The 16,385-nt window shown below is 40.6% G+C and overlaps 1 protein-coding gene across 1 annotated transcript in view; it reads left to right on the forward strand.

Annotated features, from left to right (window-relative positions):
* Nucleotides 1-13,444, forward strand: part of ERBB3 (erb-b2 receptor tyrosine kinase 3) — an 85,258-nt gene extending 71,814 nt beyond the window's left edge. The window contains exons 19-29 of the mRNA XM_018560785.1: nt 164-283; nt 401-499; nt 1,542-1,733; nt 3,487-3,642; nt 4,590-4,665; nt 4,948-5,094; nt 5,440-5,537; nt 6,272-6,445; nt 9,570-9,641; nt 11,172-11,427; nt 12,501-13,444. Of these exons, the coding sequence (XP_018416287.1) occupies nt 164-283; nt 401-499; nt 1,542-1,733; nt 3,487-3,642; nt 4,590-4,665; nt 4,948-5,094; nt 5,440-5,537; nt 6,272-6,445; nt 9,570-9,641; nt 11,172-11,427; nt 12,501-13,072 (1,962 nt within the window). The 3' untranslated portion in view covers nt 13,073-13,444. The remainder of the gene's footprint in view (nt 1-163; nt 284-400; nt 500-1,541; nt 1,734-3,486; nt 3,643-4,589; nt 4,666-4,947; nt 5,095-5,439; nt 5,538-6,271; nt 6,446-9,569; nt 9,642-11,171; nt 11,428-12,500) is intronic.
* Nucleotides 13,445-16,385: the final 2,941 nt, after the last annotated feature.

The following is a 16,385-nucleotide window of genomic DNA, read 5'->3' on the forward strand; positions in this document are numbered from 1 at the left end:
TATATATAAACATGCTGTGTCTTTACTTTCTTGCCTGGAGTTGAGCTTTAAGCTAAATATCTTTGTTTTTGATCACATTTAACCACATTAGACACCTGGAAACTCTGCCTATCTTATTGGCTGCCAGAATAATAAATTAATTATAATCTAAAATTATCAACAGTGCCCTGAAATGATGGACCCCTCAGAAAAGTCCAATACAGTTCAAGCTCGTATATTCAAATGCACTGAGCTGAAGAAACTGAAGATCCTGGGCTCTGGGGTGTTTGGCACTGTACACAAGGTATGATATTTTTCACTGGAAATGTTATTTCATACAAGTCTGCAGGTGTGCGCTGATCTTGATTTGTTCTGTTGCCCTGTTTTCTTCCTTTGATCACTCACACTTCATTCTTTGTAGGGTGTTTGGATTCCAGAAGGAGACTCTGTTAAGATTCCAGTCAGCATCAAAGTTATACAAGACCGGAATGGAGCCCAGACATTCCACGCTGTTACAGATGTAAGTCAACGCACGTTTTATTTCAGTGTATATTGACTGTGCAGCTTACCAGTACTTACATGTGGTGGCTGCATTAGTTTGAATTTTTCGGGCTAGGAACTTTTTCAGCAAGTGCAGAAAATATCTGTTAATCTTGCCAGAAAAGAATTGTCAATTCCTGTGAGCTCAGCCCCAATGTAATAGAGATAAACAGAGGCCAACATATTTAAAGTCCAGCCTGGGTGACAACCATAGCTCCCTCCATAGATAAAGTGGAGACGTGAGGATAGCTACTTATTCTTGAAAGTGTCTGCTCAACATTAAACAGCATTTGAAGATAGGTCACCAGCACTCCAAAACTCAAAGAAATTATTGTTTATTGCAAATAATGTCACATAGGTCAAAATAGCCAACATTTCGGCGGGCCACGCTGGGTACTCTTCTCAAGGTGACTCAGTGACCGTCACTGTGTCGCCTTGAGAAAGGGACCCTGCACAGCCCCGAAAAGTTGGCTATTTTGACCTATGTGACATTATTTGCAATAAACAATAATTTCCTTGCATGTTTGAGTGCTGGTGACCTATCTTCATATTTCTGAGGATTGCTATTCAAGAACAGGAAGTGTGTTATTTGCAGGATTAGCTGGTGAAAATAAAGAGAAAAGGCCTGTGAAAATAAAACTCATGCAGGCACCTCAATTAAGGACTGGTAACAGCAATATATTTTGTTTTTTAGGTTTAGATACACTTTAACAAAGCAGTAGCCACAGTGAAATGAAGGTGTTGCTTAGGGTGTGTCCAGTCGTAGTTGGACCTAGTGACTTATGGCTAAGGAGAAACTGAACTGCACCTACTGAAATCTCTGGATCTGTAACAAGAGTTAAATCAGACCTAAGTGTAATCTTATCATAGTCATTTAAAATGTCTTTCTTATACGGGTGAGAAGTTTTAAGGATAGCCATAATGCCTATGAAGATTATGCCAACCTACAAAGATTATAAGGCCATCAGTCTTTGTGTCACAGGTCACAGTCTAGCGTTAAACTTTTTCTCTTCACTCTCCAGCATATGTTGGCGATGGGAAGCCTGGATCATCCCTGTATTGTCCGATTATTGGGTATCTGTCCAGGAACACAGCTGCAGTTGGTTACTCAGCTTCTCCCTATGGGCTCATTACTGCAGTACATTCGCCAGAATAAGAACACCGGTGCTATTGGTCCTCAAATGCTGCTTAATTGGTGTGTGCAGATTGCTAAGGTGAGATCTACTAACTGTGTGGAAACAAGAGCATGCTTTTTAAAAATGAATGTATGAGGCATATTTCCAGAGATTCTTACAGAGAACGTAAGTACAAAAATGGATGCAGATTGCATCAGGCATGTGAAAAGTTTGCAGTAGCCACTCAGTAATTCTTTATGCAGACATGACAGAAATATCACAAATTGTGCACAACTGCATCTAAACACAAACAGCATTACATTTTGTTCTGCTCTAACACAAAAGGAAGACAGTTTAATCTGCATGTAAATGCGGAGGAAAATATCAATAAAGATGTGAAATAAAAAAAGGAATTTCTATAACAAATATAATCAATACATGTCTGATAAATTTATTGACAGGTACTTTAACACCCAACATTCTACTAAACAGCAGCACAACCTGACATTTCTACATATGTTACTATGGCTCCTACAGGATAGCAGCCCATGTGTATCCCCTATGTGTTTTTTCATTTTAAATAGAGTTATTTATTTATTACAGGTATTTATATAGCGCCGACAATTTACGCAGCACTTTACATAGTTGCACATTCACATCAGTCCCTACCCTCAAGGAGCTTACAATCTAAGGTCCTTATCTCACATGCATACACAGAGGGCCAACTTAGAAAGTTGGGAAAGGTTAAAACCATTACCAGTTTTTTTGTTTTTTTGTTGCTATCTGTCCCCCATAGGGAGATTTCTCTTTACTTTCTGTCTTGTAGACTCAACAGGAAATGAGAGGATATCTTTCCAATGTGTGCAAAACCCCATCTTAGACAGTTGTCATTGGAAATACGGTTCCCAGTGGAAATGTCTCCTCTATTACTGTTCTGGTGACAATTCAAAATGTTGGATTTATTCTCACTTTTATTCCATAAGAGATTGTTGGTCAGGGAAGTTAGAGAGAGTGAATATCCCTAATAGGGCCACACCTTTAGTTATACTTTCATGTAAACATGTCACAAGTACATTAAACTGTCACATGATGAGGTTATTTTCATTACTTGTATATCAAACTAAACAAAAAAAATATTATTGCTACCCTTTGAGAAAGAAAATACAGCTGTAGAAAATAAAACATAATTAATACATGACTAACAAAAACTATTTTTAAGCTGTCCATAACAGTATTTGATAAATGCTTATTAATTTATTAATTCAAAAGACCTCCTTCTTTCCAGTTCCCTCGTCAACTCCTCCCATGCTCGCCTCCAGGACTTCACTAGAGTCTCCCCCAACCTATGGAACTCTTTACCCCAACCTGTCTGACTATTTCCCACCTTGACTGCCTTTAGGCGATCCCTTAAGACTCATCTCTTCAGGGAAGCCTATCCCACCTCAACCTAACCACTGAACTATCACTTTCTCAAACAATTCATCCCCACACAGCTACCTCCTCATGCATCACTTGCCCCTTCCTCGCTTAGATTGTAAGCCCTCATGGGCAGGGCCCTCCATTTCCATCTTGTCTTGAATTGTATTGTGATTGTAATGTCTTACTTATATTGTAAAGCGCTGCACAAACTGTTGGCGCTATATAAATCCTGTATAATAATAACAGAGCTAGGGAGCTAACAGTCATATAATAATCTTTATTCAGCCCCCCCTCCTGTCAAAGCATGAGACTACTAATTGTAATGCCAGACTGGCACTAAAAGCATTTGTCTTATATTTGGAATACAGAATAGTTAGGGAACTGCCATAGCCTTTTGTGTCTTCTTTATTTATGGCCCTCTATTTTTGTACAGGGCATGTATTATCTGGAGGAACATCGCATGGTTCACAGAAACCTCTCAGCTCGCAACATCCTCATGAAAACAACCAATCACGTGCAAGTCTCAGATTTTGGTGTGGCAGATCTGTTGTACCCAGATGACAAGAAATATTGCTACAATGAAATCAAGGTACCATTATTAAAGAGTTTAATATTCTTTAATATCAACCTTTTATGTACTAGGAGCTAAATGTTGGTCCTAAGTAGATATCTGCAACAAGAGACATTCTGATCCTAAATGTATTGTTTCATATTTTGACTTTATTAATGGAGTATTATTTTGTACAGTTCCATAGAATATTGACTAATTGAGAAGAATGCACTATGCAAGTACAGTTCAGGTGATAGTTTAGGGCAACATTTCTCAACCAGGGTTTCTTGCCACTTTTTTGTGTGTTCTTATGTGTTGCCCCCCTTAGAATATAAAACATTTTAGACTGGGTGCCTTGAGATTTTGCATACTTTTAAAAGGTGCCGGGAGTAAAAAGAAAAAAAGGTTGAGAAACACTGGTTAAGGGTACTCCTGTGGTCACTTTAACGGTTTGTTCACTCCATGGCCGTTGAACTGTGTTTTTCTGCATACAACTGCACATGGATAGTATCAACAGGGCAGCTAGAAAAACAACGTTGTTCTATAGGCCCTGTTTACATCATACATGTGCGGTGGTATGCAGAAAAACTCAATGGTGTGAACAAACCCTTAAAGTGAATCAATAAATGTAAGGCAGCACCAAAATCGTTTTGACACTGGAAGGGTTAGTCTTTAACGCACAGGATACAAGCGCAGGAGAGGTTAGTTTGCAAAGAATCAAAGCCTAACCCTGAGTTTTTCCTCTCCTGACCCCTTGTTGCCACATAGGTAAAGTGGGCTCCTAAATTTGCCATGTCCACATCAGATCACTGGAGCTGTTGGAGCAGTATGCAAAGCGTGTGTGTACATATGAAGGCGTTTTTTATTTCTGGTGCTCTTTTAGCACTTTTAACGTGCAAGTTTATATCCTAATACAATAATCATTATTATTTTATTCTGTTAAACTGCCACTAATGTGTGTTCCTTTTTCATTGCACCCTACACAGACACCCATTAAATGGATGGCTTTGGAAAGCATACACTTTGGCAAATACACTCATCAAAGTGACGTGTGGAGTTACGGTAAGTGTATAAATCATATTGTTTCATTTCATGTATTATACTGATATCCCCAGGCCCGACCATATAAAGCATACTGGCATTTTTTATGTGACCACATTTTGCTAAGTGTGATGTAGTAATAATGTTCAATGCACTGGCCATATCCAATTCACTATTGGACCCATTCTCAGAATGTACACAAGATCACAGATGCCCACAAGTATTCTCAGGAATTGCCAATTCAGGCCTAAAGATTCATGGTCGATATTTAATATAAACTGCATTTGCTGCTTTCTCATATAGGTGTAACATTGTGGGAAATGATGACATTTGGAGATGAGCCATATCCAGGTATTCGTTTGTCTGAAGTGCCAGATCTCCTAGAAAAAGGCGAGAGGCTTCCCCAGCCAGTTATCTGTACCATTGATGTCTACATGGTCATGGTGAAATGTGAGTCATTGCTTAATACTAGTTGTGGTCAGAGTTACTTAGGCTTCCGAAGTCTTCATGACCCCTACTGATACCAACCTGATGTGTGCCATAATTTTATGGTCAGCATGCCAAATAAGGGGGCACGCTCTAGTGAAATGATAGAACCTGGGGAAGAGCGGGAGGGTCAAGCGCGACCTCGCCGTGACGTGCCTAGGAGCTCCCTGTCACCCTTCTTAAGGGGAGGAGAGCCGCCGCAACTCCTCCCACAAACACGGCCAAGATACCTTGGCCTATTACTTGTATATTTTAGAACTGCTTTCTTCATGGTAGGAACACTAACATTTTCTCATGTGCCATGTTTAGGTTGGATGATTGATGAAAATGTTCGGCCAACATTCAAAGAACTGGGTAATGAATTCACTCGTATGGCCCGAGATCCACCTCGGTACCTGGTCATAAAGGTGAGATGCCTTCCCTTAAACTAGCACGACTGCCCAAGCTGCATTCTTTGGAAGTTGACTCCTAGTTCATTTGTTATGTCAATATGGATTTTTATTTCATTACATAAAAAGCTGTGGTTTTACTGATTCACATCAGCACTTACCTTTCGTTCACAAAGATCTTTCTAAATCTATGAACAGTATATACAAACCATGTAGGACTATGATGTGTTATGTCCAAGTTGTAAACTACAGATCTATAGCAATCTTTTAGTTCATGTCTTTTGTGTTTATTGTGCTCCTGAAAGTAAAGTATTTTGACTATCTTTGCAGATTGTATGTTTGAATATACCTTGAAACTGAATTTTGCACTCTGCTTCCAGTCACAGATTTGTGATGTTTTCAACAGCTGGAGTTTTAATACACATTGTCAGAAGATATTTGGGTTTACTCAATAAGCGTGGCATACATCAAATTTCTATGTGCAAAAAATAGCAACAAAATGGTAGCATAGCAGACCATAACAATTCAGTTTACTGAATTGGTGATATGCAAATTCCAATTGGTAGCTATGGTTTATATATTTTTTGTTGTAGTTGCTCTGGGCCATACTGAATACGCCTTTCCAGTTGGAAACTCCAAAGTCTGTCATACAAAATACTTTGGTTGCATATACTGTATGTAGTTTGTAGAAAGGACCAGGTGTTCCTTGATGTAATATGGCATCTGAAATGTGTGTTTTTTCTTTTGAACAGCGGGACAGTGAAGTTCCACAGTCTCCTGTCTTCGCAGAACAGCCAGCACTGACTGAGAAAGAAGTGGAGGAGGTGGATACCGATTTAGACACAGAGGAAGATGAAGATATAAATTCACATCCTAAAACTCCCAGCACTGTCTATACATCACGGCAGAGAATAGACTATTCAAGGGTAAGGCCTTAAAAAGAAAAAAAAAGTCAGGTATTCAGCTTCTACAGTATATACATTGAGGGTATTTTGACAAAGATCCTTAACAAATTCTGTCTCATGGATAATGAGAGAATCCTTCCCCATGCTTTTGCTGAAACCTTCCTTACTGCTAACGTTTTGGCATTAAGAATATGCACTCAAACAGTCCTATTAATAATGACCACTGAATGCATGTATCACAAAAATCATAGCTGTGAGCTTGAAGTGGAAAAGTAATATTTAATATTATTAGATTGCAGTTGTTTGTGCAGCAATAATATCAATGTTGATGACATTTGTGATTTTAGTAAAATTCCAGATACGGTACTTTTTTTTTTCCAAAGGGTGGGAAAATGAGTTAGTACTTCTAATTTGTATTGCTCTATCCATCCCATGTCACTGGGACAGGAAGTGAAATCTTTCCAGTGAGGGCTCGGGAGGCAATAAAAACAGAAACATTTATTATACTTGCTGTAATTTTCTTTTCCTGGTGCCTAGCAGCATACTTATGATAGAGCTGCGCCCCTATCCCCCCTACAGGACCACATTCTCATAACTATACTCAGGCTAACATAAGGGAGGAAAGTTTTGCTGCAATGGATAGGCACCAGGAAAAAGGAAAATTACAGTAAGTATGATACAATTTTCCATTTGCCTACATAGCAGCATACTTATGATAAATAACAAGCTGACAGGGTGCGATGAATGCTAAATGATAGAAAATGTTATTTTTAAACAGCGATAGAAGCCTCAATAGTCTTTTTTTCCAAATTCAACTGTCGTCAGCACACTTGGGTCCATCTTGTAGTGCTGCAGGAGGGTATGGCATGAAGACCAGGTTGCTGCTTTACAGATCGTCTCCAGGGAAACGTCAGTGTGCGCTGCCCACAGCACCACCATAAATCTCGTAGAATGAGCCCTCACCGGAACAGGAAGATCATGCCCGCTTACCCTATACACTCTCTTTATGATCTTTACGATCCACAAAGAGTTCTTGTCTTGGCTCCCACTTCCCTATATTTTGCATCTGGAATAAAAAACAAAGTCTTTGATGATCGAAAAGAAGCTGTTGCTGCAAAGTAGACCCTCAGTGTCCTGGACACATCAAATTTGTGCAGGTTTTAAATTTAAAGAATCTGCTGGGAAAACTGGTAGCACCCAATCCAGGGATAGGCGGAAGACTGAATCTACCTTGGGCAAAAAATGAGGCAATGTGCGCAGCTGCACCCTATCAAGGAAGAAGCAGATATAAGGATGTGCAAAACCCAAAGATTGCAACTGTTAAATTCTTCTGCTGGAGGATATAGCTATTAGAAAGACAGCTTTGTTAGTGATGTCCCAAAAGGAAAGGCTCTTTTGCAGGCATATCTAGAACAAGTGATAGGTCCCACTGGGTGAGGAAACTCTTTCTGGGTGGACGGATCTGTAGGGCAGCCTTCAGGAACTGACTTATCAGCAGATCATTAGACCATCTTACTCTAGTAGCAGTGGTGATAGCCAAGACTTGAACCTTCAAGGAATTTATACTAAGACCTAACTCCAGACATTTTTGCAAGATGTCGTACTGATCGGGAAGTAGGGTTAAAGCCTTGGCTGGCTGCAAATTCTTCAAATTTGTCCCAAATTCGACTACACATTGTTAGTAGAGCCTTTTCTGGCTCTTAGGAGTGTTGATGACTGCCGAAGAGCATCCTAGATCTTCCAGCCGCCTCCTGCCAATTTCCAGGCATGAAGACAGTAACAAGGGGAATGTTGGAAAGGGTATCAAAGGACAGAGACTCAGGTGAACAGCAAAAGGGAACCACGTTTTTTGGGGCCAGTAAGGAAGAATTGCTAGAATAGTAATGTTTTCTCTGAGGAGCCTCGACAAAAACCTCATTATCAGAGCAAGTAAAGGAAATGCATAGGCCATGCTGAACTTCCAACGGTGCATTAAGACATCCGTTCCTTCCACACTCCGATGTGGACAGTGGGAGAGGAAACAGGAAAACATCTGATTGCCCAGCGGCATAAATAATTTTATCTCTCCAAAAGGCAGGGGTCAATAAGACTGAAAATAGGGGTAACCTTTCTAATGCTGGATATAACAAAAACCACTGCCAGGTTTTTTCCTAAGTTTTAGCTGGAATGCCAGTTTAAGTTTACACAAACAGATTTGACATTTGGTCATGAGTCATGACCAACACAAAATCCAGTTTGGGACTTTTCAAAGAGATGTGCCAGTGATTGTTACAGGTATTGCCAAAACCTTAGTATTTAAAAGGTAGACACAAAGTGCTTTTTGATTACGCTACAAACATACCCAACTTAGAGAGAAAGAGACATAGAGATTGAGTGAGATTCCATATTTGTAGGTGTCCCTGTTGATGTGGGAACAGTTGATCAGGCAAGCAAGGAAACCTATTCCAATAACTATTGTTTTCACTGATGAACTGTTGCTGGCGTCCTACTTTCCCTCTTAACGAAGCTAACTGTAAACTCAGTTCAACAAGTTTATAGAGCACTCTGCATTGCTCTGGCAATAATGTGCCCTGAGGGAGGTCAAATTGTGCCTACAAAACTAACTGGCCTCTAAGGTCTATGGGTAGTGATTATGTAATTAGCTTTTCTGTACTGCTTAAGGCTGGGTTCACACCTAGGCGTATCGAATATGCGCGTTTGTCACACATTTTTACCGCGATTCGTGGTAAAAAAAAACGCATGACAAACACGCGTTTCCGAGAGCTACCTGGCTGTATCCCAATGGATACGCGCGGCAAATACGCTCCAAAGAAGCTCCTGTACTTCTTTGGGCGTAGGGCGTTTTGCAGCGCGTTCCTACGCGCTGTAAAACGCCCAGGTGGGAACCATGCCCATAGGCAATCATTGGTTTTCACATGTTGAGCGTTTTACAGAGCGTAGGAACGCGCTGTAAAATGCCCAGGTGTGAACCAGGCCTAATTGATAGCTGAACCAGGCCTAATTGATATCTGAACATACGTAAGTCAATTAGTTCCAGATTAGGCCTCAAAGTAACAGATCTGCCTGAAAATTCTGCATTGTATGGTTGCCTTTTAAAAGTTTACAAACAGAAGCAGCATAATTTTCTGAATACTCTTTTTTTCAGAGTCAAAGTGTGCAAAGTTCTCTTGCTGGGTATCTTCCAATGAACCAGACCACTGGCAGCGTTACTAAAAAGGTAACCAGTTGCAAACATTTATAAAGAATTTACAAAAACCGTAACAAGAAAATTCTATTCTGGCTCCACCATTATAATGTGTCTGCTATGTTTATGTACAGTGTTTATACAATGCTTATATATTTATGTACAGGAATGAGGGGAAATGATGGTGCTCGGCACATTCAGCAAAACGTATCAGGATAAATATTCCCAAATTATCTCCTAGAATAGTTTTTGAAGTATCTCTAAATGATATTAATGAGATAATCCCGCAAAGAATGGGTTATACTATATTTCCATTGCAAAAAAGTCAGCTTCACCAGATCTAGTCACTTTGACCAAAATCATATTTGAAAAGATCTTTCAACCATATTGACAGAAAATCTAAAGTTTGGTGAGATTCCAGTGTGAAGTTGGAGAGCTCACAGAGCACTTTGCATAAAACAAAAGCTTTCAGTTTCCTCTTGCAGGCCAGCCAGAAACAGCAAACACAAAATACACTTATCTTATAAATTGCTTATCTTCAGCAAACTCAAAGTAAAAGTCCAAATCTCGGCACAGATAACAAAACATAAAGGTGTCTCACCGACTTGTTGTACAAAAGTTCCAAACCTGGGGAAATCCCTTCCCAGGAATATTAGTTCTGAAGCACAGCAACACAGTAATCTAGCAGGTTTCCTTCTCACCTTAGCCACATCTAATCACTTTCTCCTCAAGTCCCACACTCCTCTCTGGGAGTTGCAGACCTGTGGCAGGAAGGTTAACCCCCTGGTGGCCCTTAAATGGACCACAATTCAAACAGTGGTGATATATACCTGCCTTCCAGGACCCAGCCTTGCCGTCCTCTACACCAGACAGTCACGGTATCCTGGGTAGATGCTGTTGATGCTTATGGCCAATGGGAGCAAAGTGAATTCGCCATGAGTAAACTCTAAGTTTTTATCTGAAACTTACAAAAGGATGAGGGTCCTTGGCCTGTCCCCATGTGACACTCCCAGGTGCAGTGGTGGCCAATCTGCAAGCATCAGTGCTGTCGCATGTGAAGGGGATTGAGTCACATGCTCCCTATACTTGTAAGCACTGGGCATTTTTCTTTGTTCCCAGTAGCTGAATGAAAGGGACAGAGCAACTAGGCTTGGGAAAGGCACCTGCCTTGGGTCCTTTTATGTGAAGTGGGCATGGGGAATGCTGGATGCTTGCTGGCACTGCTTTCTCCAGCTGCCTGAATAAAGGAATGATGCTGCTGTCCCTGCTCTTATTCAGACAGCTGAAAAACAGTGTGCAGAGGCCATGATAGCTGCTGGAGGGAGGATTCTGCTCTTTCCTCCCTTCAATAGCATCCTGCTAAGAACAGACCTCATTCTCAGTACAGGTGGCCACCATCACTGTTTGCCAGAATTATGTTGACAGTTATCGCCGACTCAGTCTGCTGTTCCTTGTAAACACCCTAATAGTTGTCTGATCATGTCAGTGGATATCATAGAGGTGTACAGATTTTGCTCAGCAGTATTAGAAGAGAAAGTTGATCTTTTTTATTTTTTTTTCTAGGGCTCTGTGCAACGAGCTGACCCAGTTCCCAGACGGGGAATGCGAAGAAGGGAGGACTCCTTGGGCCGTACAGTATCAGAGTCATCAGAGGGCTTTTGTACCTTATCTGATATGGACACGGCAGAATACATGTCATATGGTGGTGGAAGTTCCCGCTCTCGCCTGGACAGCGCCTATCGTTCTCAAAGGGAAAGCCTTCTTCCTGGTACACCAGATACAGATAGCGAGTACATTATGCCACAGCTCAGCCAAGGAGGTATGTATGGGTCTGCACTTTATAATTTTACAGTAAGAATAATTAATAACAAAAATAAAAATATATATACCTACTATATTTCAGAAAAATTACTGTTTTTGTAAGGTGACCTTTTCCTTCACACAGAGTGCTTGTATGCAGCCCATTAAACATGGTTTTTGAGCTCAGATTTAGGCCTCATGCACACTAGCACGCTGCGTTTAAGCCCAATAGAATGTATCTGGTTAGTATAAACAACCTTATGCTTCCCAGATAACTTTTTTCTGTGCTGGGCCTAGTCACATTGATATGTGCTCACATGCATTTACACGCGTTCAGCAGCATAAAACTGGTCTTTGGGTAAACTGACCTAGACGCTGCTGGATGCCTACGTGTGCATTCAGTCATAGAAAAGCATTACATGAGTCCAGGTGCGTTTCGGAATGAACTAAAAACGTACCTGAACTCAGCGTTTTGGTACATAGTGTGCATGAGGCCTTAGGCAGGTTATACATTAGGTGCTACCAGGGGCCCAGTGTCACCCCACCGAGACGTCACCGCGCATGCGCGTGACGTCATCGTGCACGCGCTGCAGTCTTCTGATACCTGCCGGCGGCCATCTTGGTGATGGACGCCGGCAGAGAGAGGAGGGGACAGTCACCCGGTGGGATAAGGTATGCTGCCGGGTCCCCTCCTCTCTCCTGATACTGTCGGGCGTTCGGGCCATGACCGAGCGCCCGACTTTTCAGAGGGGGGTGACACCATAATGACTGTAAGTCATTTTGGTGTCACCCCTCCAAAGGTGTCACCCGGGTGCGGGCCGCAAACCCCCTTGTGACGCCACTGGGTGCTACTATGCAACTCATATTACAAGGACACAGGTCACTTTGCACTACGACTCTCATTGGGTGGAGCCATTAAGTAGAGTAGGAGGGCTATAGCATGAACTAGACACAGCATGAAGGGAAGTAAGCTAAGTTAAATATACAAATCATAATTTTATGAACTCAAGATCATATAAAACTTATACTTGTTAATATAAACATCACATACAGTACTCACATAGCTAAAACTGATCATTTCTGTTCTCACAGACATTTCCCGGGACAGTACACTGAAATCTCTGGAATCCAGGTCTCTGACGCCATGCATGCCCAGTGAAGATGATGATGATGATGATGAATATGAATATATGAACAGAAAAAGGCAGCCATCTGAGAGGTTGGAGTATGAATACATGGACATACGAGGAGCAGGAGATGCAAGCAGTGAATGCAAAACATCTACAGGAGAGGACAATAAAGATGATGATTACAACTATGGGAACAAGGAGGAATATGAATATATGAATGAACAGAGAAGAAGCAATAGCCAGGACCTGATCAGTGAAGATGCAGAGGAGTATACTTACATGAATCGAAATAGCCGGATAAGAATGAACAGCACCACAGATGAAAAACAGGGCTATGAGGACATGAACTTAATTGCCAGCCACCCCAAGTCCTTGGACAAACCTACAGTGATCCCACAAACATGCCACAGAGAGGCACTGCATAAAGGGTACATTCAACCCCTTCGTGAACTTGAAGTGAAAGACTGTGCATTCGATAATCCAGACTATTGGCACAGCCGCCTGTTTGTCAAGAGTGACTTGCAAAGAACATAAGAAAAGGAGACAGTAAATCTCCAAGACAAACTCACACCTACTTCACTGTATGTTTGCTACTCAAAATGGACAATTTCTTCTGTTACCTCTCCATCCTTGATGTCAGCAGCTGGATGCAGCATGCTTTTAGCAGTCTTCAGCTGAGGGGAAACTGAATGAGGCACACAGTGCCTTAACATTACCGGGTTAATTGTAGGTGAAGATCAGGCCTTTTACTGGGAAAGGCAGAATATGCAGACCATTTAGGACATTCAGAACCATCACTTTCTAGGACTACTTGTTAAGGGATTGCATTGGTGCAAGGTTATATCCAATAGGTAAAAGACTGTTAAAAAGGCTATAAAGGATTTTAAGAAGAGAAGAATTTCATTGTTTAATTCAAATGAAGAAGAGTGCCTATGCTCTTAAAGGGTAGCATTAACAAGAAGGTGTATGAATGAGAATAAAGTATATGTAGAATGAACACAAGCGGCAATTTTCTTTGCTGCCTGATTAAAGGAAGCACTAATGATCAAAATGCAATGCTTAAAGAGGTGTATGTGGTAGTTTATCTTTGTCCCAAAGACAGCAACTATGATATATAGACCCAGGAGAATGTATTATTCCCTATATAAGAATGCACACTTAATAACCACACTGCCATAACAGTGACCGATGTGAGGGAAATTGACGGAGCATAGATGTCATCTGTCAGCTAATTACAACATGTTCCTAAAATATCAGATCTTATGTATTTATTTGCTATTTTGTCCTTGAAAAAGCACAGAATTATATTTTAGTGATGGCTCTAGCAACTAGTCAGACCATAGCTAAAAGCAACAGATTAGTCACTTCGGTTCTCAAGTTTAGCAATCTTTTGATTGTCTTTTCTTTATATATGTTTCTGTAAACAAGTCCCATTACATTTATTTGGTTGACATGGGCTTGCAGCACTTTATTGGCCTATGCCCACGACAGAAGGATAAGCTTGCTGTGCCTTCTTTATATAGATCACTGCCATATGCCACTTTGCTCTCTATTACGTCGACAGTAATACATTAGCATATGTTTAGGGTCCTGCAACTCTTAAATAAAAACCAAGATGTAGTATAATTCATGAGAGGAATTTAAAATGAGAATCTCATTTCTAATTACTCTACATTTATTGTGATTATGTACAGTAAATTCTTCTATCCTTTGCTCTATTTACGGAACTTCTCAAGCATTGCAATGGGTTGCATTGTATTTTCAATCAGATCAAACACAGCTATATAATAATTTAAGAAATAAAAGTAACTGTAAATAAAAGGCACATTCTCAGTCAAAACTAAAAATAAAGCCTTGAAATGCATACAGGGCACAGAGAGTACTTACTCATGACTTCATTTTTTTATCAGGCATAGCTGTAACTCTCCAAGCCACCCCACTGTTTAAAAACTGCCGTGACCACTAATCTGGACACATCTGCTAAGCCATGTGAATGGCAGGCTAAGTATTCCCTCTCAGCTCCACTCTTGGTAAGATCATTGCCAACTTTCAGGACCTGTTCACACCTAGGCGTATTGTCGCAGCTGATTCAGGGCGTAAAAACACTCAACCCCTGCCATTTGGGCACGTTTTAAGCGCATTTTGCACATTCACACGAAAGTGCCAATATCTGCTCACAAAAACACACGACTTAACATACGTGCGCAAAAAACGATCAAAGAAGACATGTGTAAAACACATTTAATAGGTGTCAATTAGGTGTGAATCCAGCTTTATAAAAAGAAAAAGGGTAGAAGCTCCAAACCCACTAGCACTTGTTAGACACTTGGCTTGACTCATTTGAGTTTTAATGCTCTCTGGACAATAGAGAATCATTGACTAAATTCACGTGTTGCCAAGAGCTGCTGTGTAAATATGATTTCAATATGCAGAACAGAGAGTAGAGATGAGACCCTTTCCTAAGCATTGGATTGCTGAATAGTCTCTACATTGATTATGTTTCTGGGAGCTTACTTTTTTTTTTGTAGTAATGATGTGCTGTGTATATAACATATGAAGGGGAAAACTAGGGCAAGTTACAAACATTCCATAGAGGAACGCCCTTTATTAGATATCTGGAGTTTGCTAGGAGGTTGATGTGAGATAACAAACTGGTCAGTCTATGAATTACAATATATTGGCAGGGTCTGCAATATTTATACAACAGCCTGTTGTTCTGCAATATCAGTTAAAAGTAGGGATGCACAGATACTTTTCGAGTACCAGTGCAGATACTTGGCATTTTCATGAGAACTACCAGGGTTGCAGCGGTTGCAGCTGGGACCTGACTCTGGCGCTCCACCACTGTCCTGAAATCATTAGTCTGTATTGTTTTAGAAAAACTGTCACATGATAATAAACAAAAATGTATCAGTACTCGTACTTGTAAGTACTCGGCAAGTACCAGTACTCGTACTCGCAAAACTGGTATCTGTGCATCCCTTTATTTATATTGATAAAAACAAAATCGTACATTAAAACAGATATGTACAAATCCCAGGAGCTCCGTGTGCTCCTTACACATGACAGCTGCCTCCAAATTTTTGCATTTTTCTCTAGTCTAGTCTTGGAGCTCAAAAGTATCGGTACATGTACTCGTACTTGTACCGAGTACTGTACTTGGTATCTGTGCAACCCTAGTTAAAAGTCAAATATCGCACTGGTAATCAGGTCCATATTTTACATCTATAATATGAAAATATTTGATATTATTGATATTAAATAAGAAATATTCATTGTAAGCTCCAAAGACTTTTTGGATATACTTGGCAAGAACAGAGCATGTATAAACTAAAAACTCTGGTAAATCACGATCAGTCACAATAGATCACCAAACAACCGGGTGAAAACATGTGGTCAGCGATATATAATATGATTCCATGCGTTTAGTCCTTGTATGACTGCTACTACTCTGTCCTGTGTGACCTAACCATTCATCTTGAATGCCAAAAGACTGGAATTTTCATTTGTCATATTGATGTATGACTCTTCTTGTCACAGATTCAGCTGCCCCACTGTCTGCAAAAGCCCATGTGTGGTCAGGTCAAGTGCATTTTCCATTGTATTTTAAATAATGAAGAACAGTCTGGTATATTTAAAAGGTTTGATGAATGTGGCATTCATTAAAGGAGAATTATGGGGTGAGTGAAAAACACTCATCCCCAAAAATTCAAGCCAACCTGTGACACTGAAGCTGTCACAGGTCGGGTCTCTATTGATCAGGAAGTCAGCGAACACATACCACCGATCGGTGACTTCCCGATCATCTCCCTGCAGAGAGCGGTGACTGTCAGTCACTGCTCCCCAC

This window comes from Nanorana parkeri, unplaced genomic scaffold (genome assembly GCF_000935625.1).
Source record: "Nanorana parkeri isolate BGI_ZX_2015 unplaced genomic scaffold, ASM93562v1 scaffold478, whole genome shotgun sequence".
Lineage (NCBI taxonomy): Eukaryota > Metazoa > Chordata > Amphibia > Anura > Dicroglossidae > Nanorana > Nanorana parkeri.